Here is a 17,568-nt window from a genome sequence, read left to right as displayed (position 1 = left end):
GCCATTGTCTGATAAAAGAATTTTTTTCGATTAAGGATATTGAAATACAAATGAAGTCGTTTGAAGAGAAACGACTCCCTGGCGAAGCCCGGGTAACCAGCTAGTATATATATATAAATTAATAAAATAAATTCAAATAGTATGTAGGGGAGACTGGGGCAAACTTGACACTAGGCTTTTTGTCAATTTAAATCTATCGTAGAAACTTGCCTTTCCTACTGTAAATGCGTCTTTATGTGCCAGTATTATCAACGGAATTTGGTGACATTTTGAGTTATGGTGTAATTATTAGCGCGACATAAGCGTTTTTGATGGTGAAAAGTAATTTTTCTGATCTTTCGAAAAGGACCTCGCACAAAAAGGCTGCGAAATGGCTCCCAGTCGATTTGGCTGAAATTTGAATATGATGTAGTTAATGTTGTCCTGATCAAATGTCTCATAGGGCTGGAAGACCAATAATGGCTAGTTTTTGAGATATTCGACTCCAAACATTGAGAAAATAGATGTTTTAGCGTATGTATATAGCTTTAATATATACGAATTGCATGTGTATTCGTGTGCGCTCGCGCGCATGCAGGTGTGTGCGTATGTGTGTGGGTCGGTCGTTGTGTGTGTGTGTGTGTGTGTGTGTGTGTGTGTGTGTGTGTGTGTGTGTGTGTGTGTGTGTGTGTGTGTGTGTGTGTGTGTGTGTGTGTGTGTGTGTGTGTGTGTGTGTGTGTGTGTGCGCCCTGCTCTCGGCGTAACCCAGGATCAACGACGTGGACGTAGCAGGAAGTTGATCCCTTCGGGGTGTTGGTTTAAAGTGAGTAATCCCCTAGCCTCTCACGTGTGTGTGTGTGTGTGTGTGTGTGTGTGTGTGTGTGTATGGGTGTGTGTGTGTGCGTATGCGCGCCCGCGCGGGCGCGCGTGTGGAACTTCTAATTAAAGCACGTGTCTATTCCTTGGAAGTGGTCGGTTGCCTGCATCAGCGACGGTTTGAATTAGTGTAGTTGACGGATATTTTATGTGCTCTTCGTTTCTAGCATAACCCAAATACCACAAAACGCTACATATGTGAGCACAAGTACCCAGTGTACGAGTACCAGACTTGCAGGTACAATAATATCCTAATATTGGTGACAGCTCCTCGTCTATGTTTTCGTCCATACCATCGTCTATCTCATTATCATCGATGGATTTATATGAAATCCAAAGTTGATATTTCGTCGCATTACGAAACCTAGAATAAACTCTCACTCTCAGTAATCCTGGCTGTGGAAGACGGTTTGCATCACGTAACATGTCGATTTGGAATTGCTCATCGTTGTTTCGTTGTACGTTGTCCTGAATGTATGAGGGTGCTAGTTTTATTTGATAAACACCAACCGTTAAATTCTTAAGGTATTCAATGTCTAGCATTGGAAAGTCTATTAACTGCCCCTCATTTATTGGTACCCATCGTTGAGCGTTTTTGGTTCTCAGATTTTGAACCTCAACAAGAGCTTGTACAACGTTCGGTTCTCTCGCTTTTTCGAGCATACGATTAGCTCTTTCTACGTCAGCTTCTTCCATATGGATAGTGGGATGATATCTATTTATGATAGCACCTGCTATTTTACAAAAATCACCAATATTAGGAACATGATGCATCGGTACTGTTTGCTGTAGGAATTTGAATATTAGCTTTAAGTGTCCGTTTCTGGCTTCTACAATCCACCTTTGTTTTGTGACAAGACGGGAGTCATTTGCATCTTCTGTCGTGAGTTGGGCTTCATTTCGTGGAAGAAGTGCTGGCATCTTCCATGTGATGCCCAAACGCCTCAGAAGTTCAATTGCATCCCTATAACCTCTATCAAGTATGACAATATCATCTTCTTGGAACCATCTTAACATCCTTTCGGCGTCTCTATCAAATTCATTTTGCAGTATCGCAGCGTCATTATTGCGACTGTCAGAGAAGTACGGCCCCTGTATATCTAAAATATAACCATCAGGAGCAACTATCAATACTGGTTTGATTAAGTGTCGACCTTTGTGAACGCAATATGACTGTCAAAGAGCTCTGAAATAACTACTTTTCTGTATATATATGTACGTACCATCAATGCATGTAATTACTCTAGGAGTTTGTGGTTCCGAATTATACAACTGATTGGCAAAATCGGTTACATGTCTATCGATATAATCTTGTCTCGTTATAGCGTCAAATCCTATATTCTGTGGTACAAAACGAATCATTAAAGATTTTCGCACTGTCTCAACAGCCATACTTGTTGCCTGCCTACTCGAGTAATGAAACATAACTTTGAGAAACTCATCTGACAAACCATGACGAATTTTACATAAGAACATAAGAAGGTCCTTTTTATATACATATCTATTACCACCAGGACAAGGAACTGCATCACAAAACGTGAACAATTCTTGGAATTGTTGTTTGTTTATAGGATACAGACATTGAAATTCATTATCCGAAAGATTATCTTCATCCAATATTTTTGTTTGATTTGCCACGCCACGAAGTTCTTGTAAAAAAGCTTGAAGATAATAACCTCTGATTACATAGGGCCTGTTGATGAAATGTAAACCTTGTACAAGCGGCCCGAGAAGCACACCATCGTCGTTCAAATGATGTTGACAAGATCTTGCGTTTTCTGGGATAAAAATATTGTGTGAAATGAAAACATCTACTTTACATTTAACTGATAATCTATTCAAATTATCAGTTCTATCACATATAATACAAGTGCTACTTCGTGTCTGTGTTAACACATTTAATCTTAAACAGGCAGGATCTTCCTCCATAGCAACAATCTCGTCACAAATCGATTGATTGCAGTTGGTACATATTTTTGTCATACAAGTTACTTCTAACGCTGGTCTTTGGAAACCATCTCGTCGAATGATAGCAATTTCTCTTTTGGCAGCATTATTATCTCCATCAATTCGAGTCATCATACGGGGCACGAATCTTCCATCGCAAACGTAACAACGTAGAAGATTTCTAAATGCCATTATTGTAAAAGATGTACAATATTACAGTAGGATACGAGTTTTACGAAGCTGTTATGTGTTTCACAATGTACACACTGAAGACTGACAAGAAAATATGCAGAATAAAAGTTTTAAAGACTTAATGTTACATACGTATTAATGTACTTACCAAAATAAACTATATAATAAGACAGAAAGCCAATATCAATTCCAGTCTGAATTTTGCCGTCGTTTAGTATCTTTTATAGTGCTATTCCGCTTCGGGAAACTGTAAAACACGAGACCTGAAAGAAAATCTGGGAGAGCGAATTCGCATCCTTCAAAATGACATACGCGATATAAAAAACATACAGCTGAGCCGCGTTCATCATCATTGGTTTATAAGCTCCGGATTTGAAAATAATTAAGCAGCATGAAAGTCGAACCGAAACACTCGAAGTGTGAAGAAGTTCCACTTACTTCAAGTACTACTTACTTCAAGTACTAGCGCTCTCTGGGCTACTTGAAGTAAGTGGAACTTCTTCACACTTCGAGTGTTTCGGTTCGACTTTCATGCTGCTTAATTATTTTCAAATCCGGAGCTTATAAACCAATGATGATGAACGCGGCTCAGCTGTATGTTTTTTATATCGCGTATGTCATTTTGAAGGATGCGAATTCGCTCTCCCAGATTTTCTTTCAGGTCTCGTGTTTTACAGTTTCTCGAAGCGAAATAGCACTATAAAAGATACTAAACGACGGCAAAATTCAGACTGGAATTGATATTGGCTTTCTGTCTTATTATATAGTTTATTTTGGTAAGTACATTAATACGTATGTAACATTAAGTCTTTAAAACTTTTATTCTGCATATTTTCTTGTCAGTCTTCAGTGTGTACATTGTGAAACACATAACAGCTTCGTAAAACTCGTATCCTACTGTAATATTGTACATCTTTTACAATAATGGCATTTAGAAATCTTCTACGTTGTTACGTTTGCGATGGAAGATTCGTGCCCCGTATGATGACTCGAATTGATGGAGATAATAATGCTGCCAAAAGAGAAATTGCTATCATTCGACGAGATGGTTTCCAAAGACCAGCGTTAGAAGTAACTTGTATGACAAAAATATGTACCAACTGCAATCAATCGATTTGTGACGAGATTGTTGCTATGGAGGAAGATCCTGCCTGTTTAAGATTAAATGTGTTAACACAGACGCGAAGTAGCACTTGTATTATATGTGATAGAACTGATAATTTGAATAGATTATCAGTTAAATGTAAAGTAGATGTTTTCATTTCACACAATATTTTTATCCCAGAAAACGTAAGATCTTGTCAACATCATTTGAACGACGATGGTGTGCTTCTCGGGCCGCTTGTACAAGGTTTACATTTCATCAACAGGCCCTATGTAATCAGAGGTTATTATCTTCAAGCTTTTTTGCAAGAACTTCGTGGCGTGGCAAATCAAACAAAAATATTGGATGAAGATAATCTTTCGGATAATGAATTTCAATGTCTGTATCCTATAAACAAACAACAATTCCAAGAATTGTTCACGTTTTGTGATGCAGTTCCTTGTCCTGGTGGTAATAGATATGTATATAAAAAGGACCTTCTTATGTTCTTATGTAAAATTCGTCATGGTTTGTCAGATGAGTTTCTCAAAGTTATGTTTCATTACTCGAGTAGGCAGGCAACAAGTATGGCTGTTGAGACAGTGCGAAAATCTTTAATGATTCGTTTTGTACCACAGAATATAGGATTTGACGCTATAACGAGACAAGATTATATCGATAGACATGTAACCGATTTTGCCAATCAGTTGTATAATTCGGAACCACAAACTCCTAGAGTAATTACATGCATTGATGGTACGTACATATATATACAGAAAAGTAGTTATTTCAGAGCTCTTTGACAGTCATATTGCGTTCACAAAGGTCGACACTTAATCAAACCAGTATTGATAGTTGCTCCTGATGGTTATATTTTAGATATACAGGGGCCGTACTTCTCTGACAGTCGCAATAATGACGCTGCGATACTGCAAAATGAATTTGATAGAGACGCCGAAAGGATGTTAAGATGGTTCCAAGAAGATGATATTGTCATACTTGATAGAGGTTATAGGGATGCAATTGAACTTCTGAGGCGTTTGGGCATCACATGGAAGATGTGAGCACTTCTTCCACGAAATGAAGCCCAACTCACGACAGAAGATGCAAATGACTCCCGTCTTGTCACAAAACAAAGGTGGATTGTAGAAGCCAGAAACGGACACTTAAAGCTAATATTCAAATTCCTACAGCAAACAGTACCGATGCATCATGTTCCTAATATTGGTGATTTTTGTAAAATAGCAGGTGCTATCATAAATAGATATCATCCCACTATCCATATGGAAGGAGCTGACGTAGAAAGAGCTAATCGTATGCTCGAAAATGCGAGAGAACCAAACGTTGTACAAGCTCTTGTTGAGGTTCAAAATCTGAGAACCAAAAACGCTCAACGATGGGTACCAATAAATGAGGGGCAGTTAATAGACTTTCTAATGCTAGACATTGAATACCTTAAGAATTTAACGGTTGGTGTTTATCAAATAAAACTAGCACCCTCATACATTCAGGACAACGTACAACGAAACAACGATGAGCAATTCCAAATCGACATGTTACGTGATGCAAACCGTCTTCCACAGCCAGGATTACTGAGAGTGAGAGTTTATTCTAGGTTTCGTAATGCGACGAAATATCAACTTTGGATTTCATATAAATCCATCGATGATAATGAGATAGACGATGGTATGGACGAAAACATAGACGAGGAGCTGTCACCAATATTAGGATATTATTGTACCTGCAAGTCTGGTACTCGTACACTGGGTACTTGTGCTCACATACGTAGCGTTTTGTGGTATTTGGGTTATGCTAGAAACGAAGAGCACATAAAATATCCGTCAACTACACTAATTCAAACCGTCGCTAATGCAGGCAACCGACCACTTCCAAGGAATAGACACGTGCCTTAATTAGAAGTTCCACACGCGCGCCCGCGCGGGCGCGCATACGCACACACACACACCCATACACACACACACACACACACACACACACACACACACACACACACACACACACACAACCACCGACCCACACACATACGCACACACCTGCATGCGCGCGAGCGCACACGAATACACATGCAATTCGTATATATTAAAGCTATATACATACGCTAAAACATCTATTTTCTCAATGTTTGGAGTCGAATATCTCAAAAACTAGCCATTATTGGTCTTCCAGCCCTATGAGACATTTGATCAGGACAACATTAACTACATCATATTCAAATTTCAGCCAAATCGACTGGGAGCCATTTCGCAGCCTTTTTGTGCGAGGTCCTTTCTACTCTTTCATCGAGCTTTACTCTTGCGAATCTACCGGTAAGTGATTTTGATGGGAAATTCGATGCTTTATACGAATCCGATAATAGTTTTTGCATATTTTCAAATTTTTTATATTTTTAATAACAAAAGTGAAAAACGACGTTCGGGGCAAAGTCGACACCACGCCATTTTATCGGCTCCCAATAACAAACGATGCTTGTCATGCAGCTATATATGGTCCATAACAAATGTGTGCGCACGTCTAATCGCGAATTTACTTGCATAAATTGTTTTTCAGACATGAGTTTAGATGAAAATAATTGAATGTTCAACAATTTTTGTTCTCATTATTTCCAATAATTGTTTTATTTAATTCCGAATTTTTGTACTTTCTAAATACACGATAAACAATGTATGTTTAGTTTCAGACAATAAAAAATAAGTTCCAGATCAAATTGTGTCGATCAGACAAAGTGACGAGTTTGTCCCGGCATTTTTCAATTTGAAAATTTGTCTTCGCGTCACTTTTCCTTTCCTGGGGGCAAAACTAAACGACGTACAGCAAAATTTCCTTAAGCAATTTTGTACCTAAAGGAACACTCTTTAAACGTGTACCATTAAAGAGTGGTGGCTTTCGCCCATTTTTTGGACCTCAAATTTCAAACTTTTTTCATGGCAAATAGTAGGGGAGACCGGGGCTAAGCCGACACTATTTTTTCAAAGGCAATTTTTAATATTTAATTAAAATTTTTAGGCAAATTCAATGGTACATATTTAAAGAGTGTTTCTTCAGGTACAAAATTGATTCAGGAAGTTTTGCTGTACGTCGCTTTGTTTTGCCGCCAGGAAAGGAAAAGTGACGCGAAGACAAATTTTCGAATTGAAAAATGCCGGGGCAAACTCGACACCCCGCCGGGGCAAACTCAACACTTTGTCTGATCGACACAATTTGATCTGGAACTTATTTTTTACTGTCTGAAAATGAAAATACATTGTTTATTGTGTATTTAAAAAGTACAAAAATTCGGAATAAAGTAGCTAGAACAATCATTTAAAATAATGAAAACAAAAATTGTTGAACTTTCAATTATCTTCATCTAAACTCATGTCTGAAAAACAATTAATGCAGGTAAACTCGCGATCGGACGTGCGCATACATTTGTCATGAGCCATACGGCTGCATGACAAGCATCGTTTGTTACTGGAAGCCGACGAAACGGCGTGGTGTTGACTTTGCCCCGGACGTCGTTTTTCACTTTTGTCACTTCAAAAACATGAAAATTTTGAAAATATGCAAAAACGATTATCGGATTCATATAGAGCATCAAATTTCCCATCAAAATCACTTACCGGTAGATTCGCAAGAGTAAAGCTCGATGAAAGAGTAGACATTTTCGAGAGATCAGAAAAATTACTTTTCACTATCAAAAACGCTTATGTCGCGTTAAAAATTACACTATAACTCAGAATGTTACCAAATTCCGTTGATAATACTGGCACATAAAGACGCATTTACAGTAGGAAATAGATTTAAATTAGCAAAAAGCCTAGTGTCAAGTTTGCCCCGTTGTCGGCTTAGCCCCGGTCTCCCCTACTATTAGATGAAACATTAATCCCAGTAAAATTTCAAGATGAGCATAGGCACGGTTCCGGAGATACAAGGGGGTGAAAGTGATGATTTCCAGTCAGTGTATTGCATAAGGAAGAATGCGTGGCTGAAGTTCACGTATTATTGAGGGTATTTTCTGTCGAATGGATCATCTACGATTCATTGTTCAGAGAATGAACAATCTACTATTCATCGCTATTTCATTTATGGGGGGGGGGAAATACTTTATAAAGCACCCTGAAAATACATTCCCTATTAATCACTGACCAAGTCTTTGAAACAATTCAATTACCGAGGAAATACTCAAATTGAAAGATAAGCAGCCCGATCCGTGAGAGGCGGTGTCAATTTTCATTTCAACTCCATCTATCTCGGGGAATTTTCATGCTAGACGAAAACTAAGTCATATTTGAATCCGGCGTAAAAAAATCCATAAGAAACGATATGTTTCACTTTGTTATATATTTTTTATTCTTTAGTATGGACACTTGAAGAGTTTCGTGTACTTTCATGGATTATGAGAAACCATCACTTTCACCCCTTCATATCTCCGGAACCGTGCCTATGCTCATCTTAAAATTTCTCTGGGATTAATGTCCCATCATATAGTACTATTTGGCATAAAAAAAGTTTAAAATTCGAGGTCCAAAAAATGGCGAAAAAAACAGATCTTTTTGCCATCACTCAAATGCTTGAAAATTTTAATTAATTGTTGACAATTGCCTTTAAAAAAATCGTGTCGAGTTTGCCTCCCCTACAGAATATTGTAGGGGAGACTAATAAATAGTCTCCCCTACAGAAATATTGTCCTCTTTATTTTTGGAGAAATTTTACGAAACACTGTTTGAGAAACACTGGCGTAGAGATATAATGATATAGATTGTAGATTTATATTTCCGGTGAAAGAGATTTATTGATACTGGTGATAATATCATACTAGTATATGCTTGCGTTTAACGAATCTGTTAACGATTGGCCATTATTTTGACAAACAACAGACACATGCTCATTTAATCAATTTTTTTAAATACAAAAATGTTTAATTAGATTTACTTCTTTTTTCCAATTAATCGTTAAATATTAAAGTTTTTTTTACAATAATTATTATTTTCATTTTTAATTGTTTAAATAAATAGTAAATATTTTTCTCCAATGGGTCGGACACTGGGATGTGTCCGGCCACTGGGACATTTACCTTAATGTAATATTGAAAAACTTACTGAAAAGGAGATTAATTAGAAACAAAATACAAAAAACAAGAACTTTAAAATTAATGGGTAAAAAAGTTAGTTTAAAAAAAAGAAACTAAAAAAATTAAACGGTAAAAAAGACAGGTTTAAAAAGTTGTTGGAAAGATGCTTTGTGCGAGTAGAGCACTCGCGCCCTGCGAGAGGGCACTACACGGCGCAGCAACGCTGGCGCGCTCGCCGTGCGAGGCGTCACTCGATCCTCAGCCATCGACGTGTTCAGACGTTCTGATTTACTAAGTGTGATATTACATATATATATATACAATAAAGAGTTTATCTAGAGTGTATAAAAAGTAAAAAAGATCATTCCCTGTCCATCTCGCCACATCCCGTAGCATTCTCGACGGTAATTCCAACAGGTTATGGGCCCAGGGCACGATTCCCCTGTGTGAGGAACGTAATCCAATCGAGACACGTGCGTACGAAGTGTGTGAGACGCCGGCGAAAGGAATAGAAGCATTTAGAAGATTAGAGGGTAAGTAGATAATATTCCTAATTGCTGACGAGCAAAAGGAGAGAATTCTCAGACAATAAGAATGTTCGAGAAATGCCGTTAGAAGGAGATAGATGTATAAAGTGAAACAGAGAAATCATCGTCGATGTACACGAAAAACAGCGCTGATAAAGTAGAGACTAGAAAAATAAAGAGTAGATGAGAGAAATTAACTAAAATCCAAGAGAATTAGAGAATAGATGTGCAAGAGAAATAGAGAATTGATGTGTGATAGAAAGAGATAGAAGTATGCCGCTTGGTAACAAGCTGGCGGGAAAAGAGACGTGCGCGTGCGGGTCCGAGCGCGAACACCGAGCGTGTTTTGTTTTGGTTGTTTTTCTTCTCCAACGCGCGGGAAGTGTTGCCGGGCACGCGAAGGCATGATCGATTAGAAAAACAAAGCATCGATGCGACACCATGACACATATGCATATACATGTACGTGTATAAAATTTTTTTCTTTCAAAATCGACATGCATCGGGTCGGTGATCGAGCATGACTTGCGGTGCGGTGTAGCTTGATCGCTGTATAGGGAGGCTACGTAAATCTGTATGAGTCCCGTGCGCGTGCGTGATCAACCCGATATCCTATAGATCTTTTCAGCAGTGCTGGAGATCGCACGGGATAGTGGTGTGCGTGTGCGGATGGCTCTGCAGAGGCGCGTGGTTTCTCGCTTTCAGATCATTATGAATTGCAGTGCGTTCTGTATGGTCTCGTAAGCAATAAATAAATTTTATTGTTGAGAAAAACTCGACGATAAAATTATAAATTTTATAATAATATCAATAAATTGGATATTGAATTTATTTTGAAAAATAATATTATTCGTGTCCGATTGATATTAGAAATCCCGATTTAGATGGATAAAGATAGACAAGACGAAGGATGTGTAGAGAAGGAAGACACTACCCTGGTAGACTACGAGAGTGACGACAGTACAGAGACAGTAATAGAGAGAAAAATAATAGAAGAAAAAGGTAAGAGAATATTGTTCAAAGAGTAAAATAAAAAAAATAAAAAAAAATTAGAAGGTTAGAGATAGCAAATGTGTAAATATGAGAGTTCAAAGATGAAATTAAAATAATAATCTGAATATTTACGCAGATAAAGAGAAAAAGACAAAGCTAGAGCCAAAAGGGGCAATTTCAAAACCAAGAGAGAAGCCTCAAATCTTAGAGAATATCCGAGTGCCGAAATTTGTAGGAGAAGATAGACCAATTCTTCCAATCGGTAGCAAGATCTTGTATGAAAAACAAGAAAAACTCATCACGAGAAATGAAACGATAAGCGGAAAATTAGAGACCACACTTCAAACCCTGGATAAAGTGATGACGCAAGCGAATCTTATGATGGAGAATATGGTGCGAGTTTCGGAGGCTAACTTAGAAAGAGAAAGACTGAAACTTAAACGATTAGAGGTAAATAATGAAAAAATACAAAATCTAGAAGAAAATAACTTTGAAAAGGTTAACAAAATACAAAGAGAATCGAAAAAAAGAAAAGTAGAAGAAGTAATCTCTCCAGCCGAAACTAGAGACAAAACTAGAGATTTAGATGCATTTAAAAACGCGATAGAAATTGAAATAAATAATCAGAAAATACATATTAAAAGAGAGTATAAGCTTACGCAGAAGTCTAACTTTGATCTCTGGATGGATTATTTAAAATCAGAGTTAATGAACAATGATTTGCTAGATGTAATAGATGCAAGTATAAAAGGTCCAGAAAATCTATCGGAATTAAAAATTGCTAAAAGAAAAAGTTTTGTTAGAGATATCATAATTAATCACATAGATGAAAATTATCATAAGAGAATTTTGCATGAAAAAGATCCATCAGAGATTTTAAAGAAATTAAGAGGATACAAGAAGAATGAAATAAATGTAACTCATACATCTGTAAGAGCTCGTCTCTATCAAATTAAAATGAAGAAAGATGAAAAAGTAAATGATTTTTGCGAACGCTTTGACTCCATAGTTAGAGAATATGAATTGTGTGAGGATGCAGTACCTCTCACAGAGCAAGAAATCAGATCGTCGTTCTATCAGGCGGTAGCTTTTAATGTACCAGAACTGAGGAACGCCGATTTGATCAGAAGACAAACAACTCAAAAAGAAATGAATATTGATGAAATAAAATCATTTATTACACAGTTAGAAGCAGAAGTAAAGAGCATAGAGAAAGAGCAGTTAGAGAAACCAGAGGCTAGAGTGCAGAGAGCCAAATTAGAAGCAGATGGAAGACCAGTAAAGTGCTACCGGTGCAACAAAATAGGACATATGGCTAAGGACTGCCCGCTCATTGAAACAGGAGCTTGGTTCTGTTACCATTGCCAAGAGGTCAGAGGCCATAAAGGAGATGATTGTCCAAACGCCGGAGCACAGGCTGGAAGATTTAGAGGAAAAAGGTATAAATTTTTTAATAATAAAAATAAAAATAAGCCGAATAAAGCCGAACAGACAAGCACCAAAAGAATAAATAATAAAGGAAAGATAGTTAAACTAGACAACAAAGCTCAAGCAAAGAAAGCTACAATAACCGCCAAAGCCAAAGAAGATAAATCAGAGTCAGGTAAGATTAGATTAATAAAGAGTAGAAATAATTCAAAAGAATTAATTAATTTCATAGCAGATTCGGGAGCAACCGATCATATAGTTAACAAGAGTGTAATATTGTCAAACTTTGAAAAATGTGAAAATCAGATTATTAGATGTGCGAATAAAAATGAATTTGCAAACATTGTAATAGACGGTAAAGGGGATCTTTTGTTGCGAACGGGAGAAAAAGAAGAAAAAGAGATTAGATTAACAGATGTAATAGCGACAGAAGATATATCAGAGAATCTATTGTCTTTGAGAAAATTAGCAGAGGCTGGTTTTAGCATTTATTTAGATGATAAGTTGCTTAAAGTATATAATAAACTAACAAATAAAGTAATTTTTAGAGGAAACTATAATAAACCTAATTGGACGATACAATTTGAGGTTAAAAATAACAATGTAGAGAATAATAGTAGAGTAGAATATGCAGTATATAGATGTAGAGCAAAGATAGTATCACATTGTGAGTCCCCTGAACAATCACAGACAAACATTGAAAATAATGAGTCATCAATTTCGGAGGGAGAATTAAAAGAGTATGAAAATGTTGGATCTGTGATTGGGAGGGAGAATGATGAGGAACTCACAAGTGTGAATGAAAATGTACAGCATGAGAGAAGTACAGAACTCAATCATACGGTGAAATTAGAAGATCTACAATCGTTAAAGGATATAGAAGAAATGTGCGACAATTCAATAATAGAAAAGTCAGAGAAGATAAGAGGAATAAATGAGGCGATGTTATGGCATGTTAGACTAGGTCATGCATCATTAAGCTATTTAAAAAGATTACAGAAATTAGATAAGAGATTAGAGAAAGTAGAGTTAGATGATTCCATATTAGAATGTGAGGTATGTATAATGGCAAAAATGGAAAAACTGCCATTTAGAGAAACAAGAACTAAAGCACAAAGACCACTTCAGGTCATACACACGGATATTATGGGTCCGATAAAACCTACCTCGTATCCAGGACAAAAGAGATTTATTATTGTGTTTATAGATGATTATTCTAGATTGGCGAAAGCATACTCATTAAAGACGAAAGACGAGTCTGGCGAGGCTTTAGAGAAATACCTCATACATGCCAGGAATTTACTAGGAAAAGAAGAAAAACTGTGCTATGTAAAGTCAGATCAAGGCAAGGAGTTTACGGGAGGTGCGTTTAAAGAAGTACTGGAAAGAGAAAAGATAGAAGCCCAATATGCGCCACCGTATACTCCAGAGCATAACGGAGTAGCCGAGAGGTTCAATCGAACATTACAAGAGAAAATAAGAACCCTTATGTTCGACTCAGGATTACCGAAAAGTATGTGGGAGTTAGCAGTTGACGCTGCCGTGCATGCGTACAACAGATCTCCACACAAAACCATAGAGTACGAAATTCCATTGAAGAAGTTTTCACCAGAAACAACCTGTCACTTAGAACAGCTTAAGAGATTCGGATGCATTGGATATGCAAAAGTACCGAAGCCCACATCAAAATTTGATAAAAGAGCAATTAGAGGAATATTAGTTGGATACACCAATACCGGATATATACTATGGCATCCAAGTACGAGAAAGTTTCTAGAGTCTCGACATATCCGATTCAATGAAAAGATGACATATAAAGATGTATATAATAACGGTCAAACCGAAAATGAAAAAGAAATGAACAAGAATTGGATGAAAGAATTTGTAGAAGATGAAGAGAAAGAAGAGTTAAAACAAGAAATACCAGAGAAAAGAAAAAAAGGTAGACCAAGAAAACAACCAATGCAGTTAGATGAACAAAAACGAAAGAGTGTACAAAGAGGGAGTAACGCTCCAATGACTAGAAGTAAAGCTAAGAGGAAATGTGAATTATCAGAGAATACTAGAGACAATCAAATGCAAAAACTGATAGAGGATATTAGTTTCGCTAATTATAGTTTCGTAGAAACAAATAAGTGCCAGACAATAGAGTATGAAGATGTATTACATCAATGTCTTGTGGCATCGTTGAATAGAGAGCCCGTCACTTATGAAGAAGCTATGTCAAGTAACGAAAGAGAGAATTGGAAAATTGCAGTCAAAGAGGAACTTGAATCTATGTATGCTAATCAAGTGTGGGAACTTGTCGATAGACCATTAGAGAAATTAGATGGAAAACGACCCAACATAATAGATTCAAAATGGGTATTTAAAAGAAAATTAGAGGCAAATGGATCTACCAGATTCAAGGCAAGACTTGTGATTAGAGGTTGTAAAGATAGAAACGTGTATGATCTAAAAGAGACATATACACCCGTTTCAAGACTGTCACTGGTTAGATCTATATTGGCAATAATAAATAAGTATAACTTATACGCTTGCCAGCTAGATGTTAAGACTGCGTTTTTAAATGGAGTTATAGAAGAAGAAATATATATGGAGATTCCAGAGGGAATGGAAGTGGATGAAAACACCAAGAAAACCAAGGTGTGTAAATTAAATAGAGCCTTGTATGGATTGAAGATAAGTCCAAAAAGATGGAACAAGAGATTTACAGAAGAGGCTAAGAAACTTGGATTAGAGAATGACCTACATGAGCCATGCCTGTTCACGTGGAGAAAAGAAGGAAAAATGGTAGTAGTACTGCTCTACGTGGATGACATGCTGGTCGCAAGTAATGACTTAGAAAAATTAGAGGAAATCAAAGGCAAATTAGATGAAACTTTCGAGACTAAGGATCTTGGAGAACCAAAGAGCTTTTTAGGAATCACAATAGAGAGAAATAAAGAAGACAAATATATGAATATCCATCAAGCTCGATATACAGAAAGCGTGCTGAAAAAGTTCCATATGGAGGAATGCAAACCGCAAAGTACTCCTATGGTCACTAGAAAAGTAGACAATAAAAGTAAAAAGAGCAGATTAGAAGAATCGAACATTGAAGATGTGATCCAAAAAGAAGAAATCAAAAGAGTGCCTTATAGAGAAGCTATTGGAAGTTTGATGTATCTAGCAAACGCTACAAGACCTGATATAGCTTTTGCAGTAAACTATTTGGCAAGAAAACAATTAGAGCCTACAGAAGAAGATTGGCGAGATGTGAAAAGAGTACTTAGATATCTGAAAGGAACGGTAAATAGAAGACTGATATTTAGAGGAAGAACAAACGGACTAGAAGCATTGACAGATGCAAGTTTCAGGGATTGCACTGATTCTACATCTACTGGAGGATATATTATCAAGCTATTTGGAGATGTGATAGCATGGAGGAGCCATAAACAAACTTACGTCACACTCTCTACATGTCAAGCGGAATACTTAGCAATGAGTGAGGCATGTCAAGAAGTGATTTCACTGGACAAGTCACTCAGACATGTTGTTGGAGAAACATTCTTTCCGTCAACAATATGGTGTAATAATAGAGCAGCAGGAAACTGCATTAAGAAAGATGGAAGTCACAAACTTAAGATGTTTGATGATAAACTAGAGGAGATAAAGAAAGATTTAAAAGAAAGAGAAGATACTGGGAACCGAAAGCACATGGCAGATACACATGGAGATTTTGTTAAACAATGTGTAGACCAAGGGAAAGTAGAAGTTAGATGGATAAACACTAGAGAAAACTTAGCTGATATCATGACTAAACCGTTACCTTTGGAAGCATTCGCATATCTTAGAGATAATATAGCGAATTTAGAGTTTAAGAGCAATTGAAAACGAAATCTTACTCGGAACTAATACTTTGCCATTTTTCAGATGAGAAAGAGACTTAGAGGACCCGAGCCCACTACCCGCACAAAGGGAGGGAGTGTTGGAAAGATGCTTTGTGCGAGTAGAGTACTCGCGCCCTGCGAGAGGGCACTACACGGCGCAGCAACGCTGGCGCGCTCGCCGTGCGAGGCGTCACTCGATCCTCAGCCATCGACGTGTTCAGACGTTCTGATTTACTAAGTGTGATATTACATATATATATACAGGGTGGGGAAAAATTATTGGTCAAGCTTTTGCCAGTCGATTCTACTCGTCGAGATCGCCAACATTGCATCATAAACATGGTGCCGCAAAATTAACTTTGAAGGTCATTTTCAATGTCAAATTTTTTTATTGGCTTATTCGATTCTACTCGTCGAGCTGAACAAAAGTCTCAAAGGGACCATATGCCGGAAATCAATATTTCATAGATAAATCTTTGTTTGAAGTTTTTAGAAGCCAAAATATTTCGTAAAATTGTCATGGGTGTAAAATCTGCTTAATCTACTCTTAACGCTACCCAGGAACAACGAAGTGGGCGTGGTAGATTTTTGTTCCTTTCGGGGTGACTTGATTATTGTGAGTTCCCTTTGCCTCTTACCTCGGGGTGACTTGATTATAGTGAGTTCCCCTCGCCTCTCACCTCGGGGTGACTTGATTATAGTGAGTTCCCCTTGCCTCTCACTTTGGGGTGACTTGATTATAGTGAGTTCCCCTCGCCTCTCACCTCGGGGTGACTTGATTATAGTGAGTTCCCCTCGCCTCTCACTTCGGGGTGACTTGATTATAGTGAGTTCCCCTTGCCTCTCACCTCGGGGTGACTTGATTATAGTGAGTTCCCCTCGCCTCTCACTCCGGGGTGACTTGATTATAGTGAGTTCTCCTCGCCTCTCACTTCGGGGTGACTTGATTATAGTGAGTTCCCCTCGCCTCTCACTTTATCGTCGTCGACGCTGCCTACGAACAAACAGAACTGACCCATCGGCCCCAATAGCTCTGAGCAGTTGTGCTTGTCTGCCAGCTTCAATGCGACCACCACCGTTATCAATGCAAGCTTGGAGTCTCTCCACCAAATTATCTCGCACTCTACGGAGCACAGCTCGATTTCGTGCTAAAGTAGCAACCGCCTCTTTAATGCGATCTCGTAAATCCTGAGCCGTCCTTAAAACCCTGCCTGACCCATAAACAATGGCTTTCAGAGCTCCCCAGAAATAAAAGTCTAGAGGGTTCAGGTCAGGTGAACGGGCGGGCCATAAGTGTGGTGCAGGATTACGACCGATCCATCGAGTTCCAAAAACTCGTTGTAAAAAAGCGCGGAGCACGATAGGTGCTCAAGGTATCCGTCTGATGTCCCGGCTGTTCCTTTCAGTGGACGGCCCCCGTTGCTTTAAGGAACCAACAGCCGTTGAAATGGGTTACCAAGATACCCCGAAGGGAACAAAAATCTACCACGCCCACTTCGTTGTTCCTGGGTAGCGTTAAGAGTAGATTAAGCAGATTTTACACCCATGACAATTAATTTTACGAAATATTTTGGCTTCTAAAAACTTCAAACGAAGATT

General features: G+C 37.9%; 1 protein-coding gene across 1 annotated transcript; it reads left to right on the top strand.

Annotated features, from left to right (window-relative positions):
• The first annotated feature begins 8,980 nt into the window (after positions 1-8,980).
• On the top strand, positions 8,981-15,970 carry LOC139779482 (uncharacterized). The gene is made up of 5 exons (XM_071717852.1): positions 8,981-9,682; positions 10,561-10,678; positions 10,806-13,856; positions 14,154-14,506; positions 14,642-15,970. Exons 2-5 carry the CDS (start codon positions 10,561-10,563, stop codon positions 15,968-15,970), a joined length of 4,851 nt encoding a protein of 1,616 aa, XP_071573953.1. The 5' UTR covers positions 8,981-9,682.
• The last annotated feature ends 1,598 nt before the right edge of the window (positions 15,971-17,568 follow it).

This window comes from Temnothorax nylanderi, unplaced genomic scaffold (assembly GCF_030848795.1).
Source record: "Temnothorax nylanderi isolate EJ_2023f unplaced genomic scaffold, tnyl_v1.0 TNYL_tig0227_pilon, whole genome shotgun sequence".
NCBI lineage: Eukaryota > Metazoa > Arthropoda > Insecta > Hymenoptera > Formicidae > Temnothorax > Temnothorax nylanderi.
This window is presented reverse-complemented; position numbering and strand designations above follow the sequence as displayed.

Bases quoted from the DNA above. Each gene is read 5' to 3' on its own strand.
- LOC139779482 (XM_071717852.1), top strand. From the start codon at position 10,561: ATGGATAAAGATAGACAAGACGAAGGATGTGTAGAGAAGGAAGACACT. The intron at 10,679-10,805 runs GTAAGAGAATAT...ATATTTACGCAG, and splicing joins AAAAATAATAGAAGAAAAAG to ATAAAGAGAAAAAGACAAAG. The intron at 14,507-14,641 runs GCAAGACTTGTG...TACGCTTGCCAG, and splicing joins ATGGATCTACCAGATTCAAG to CTAGATGTTAAGACTGCGTT.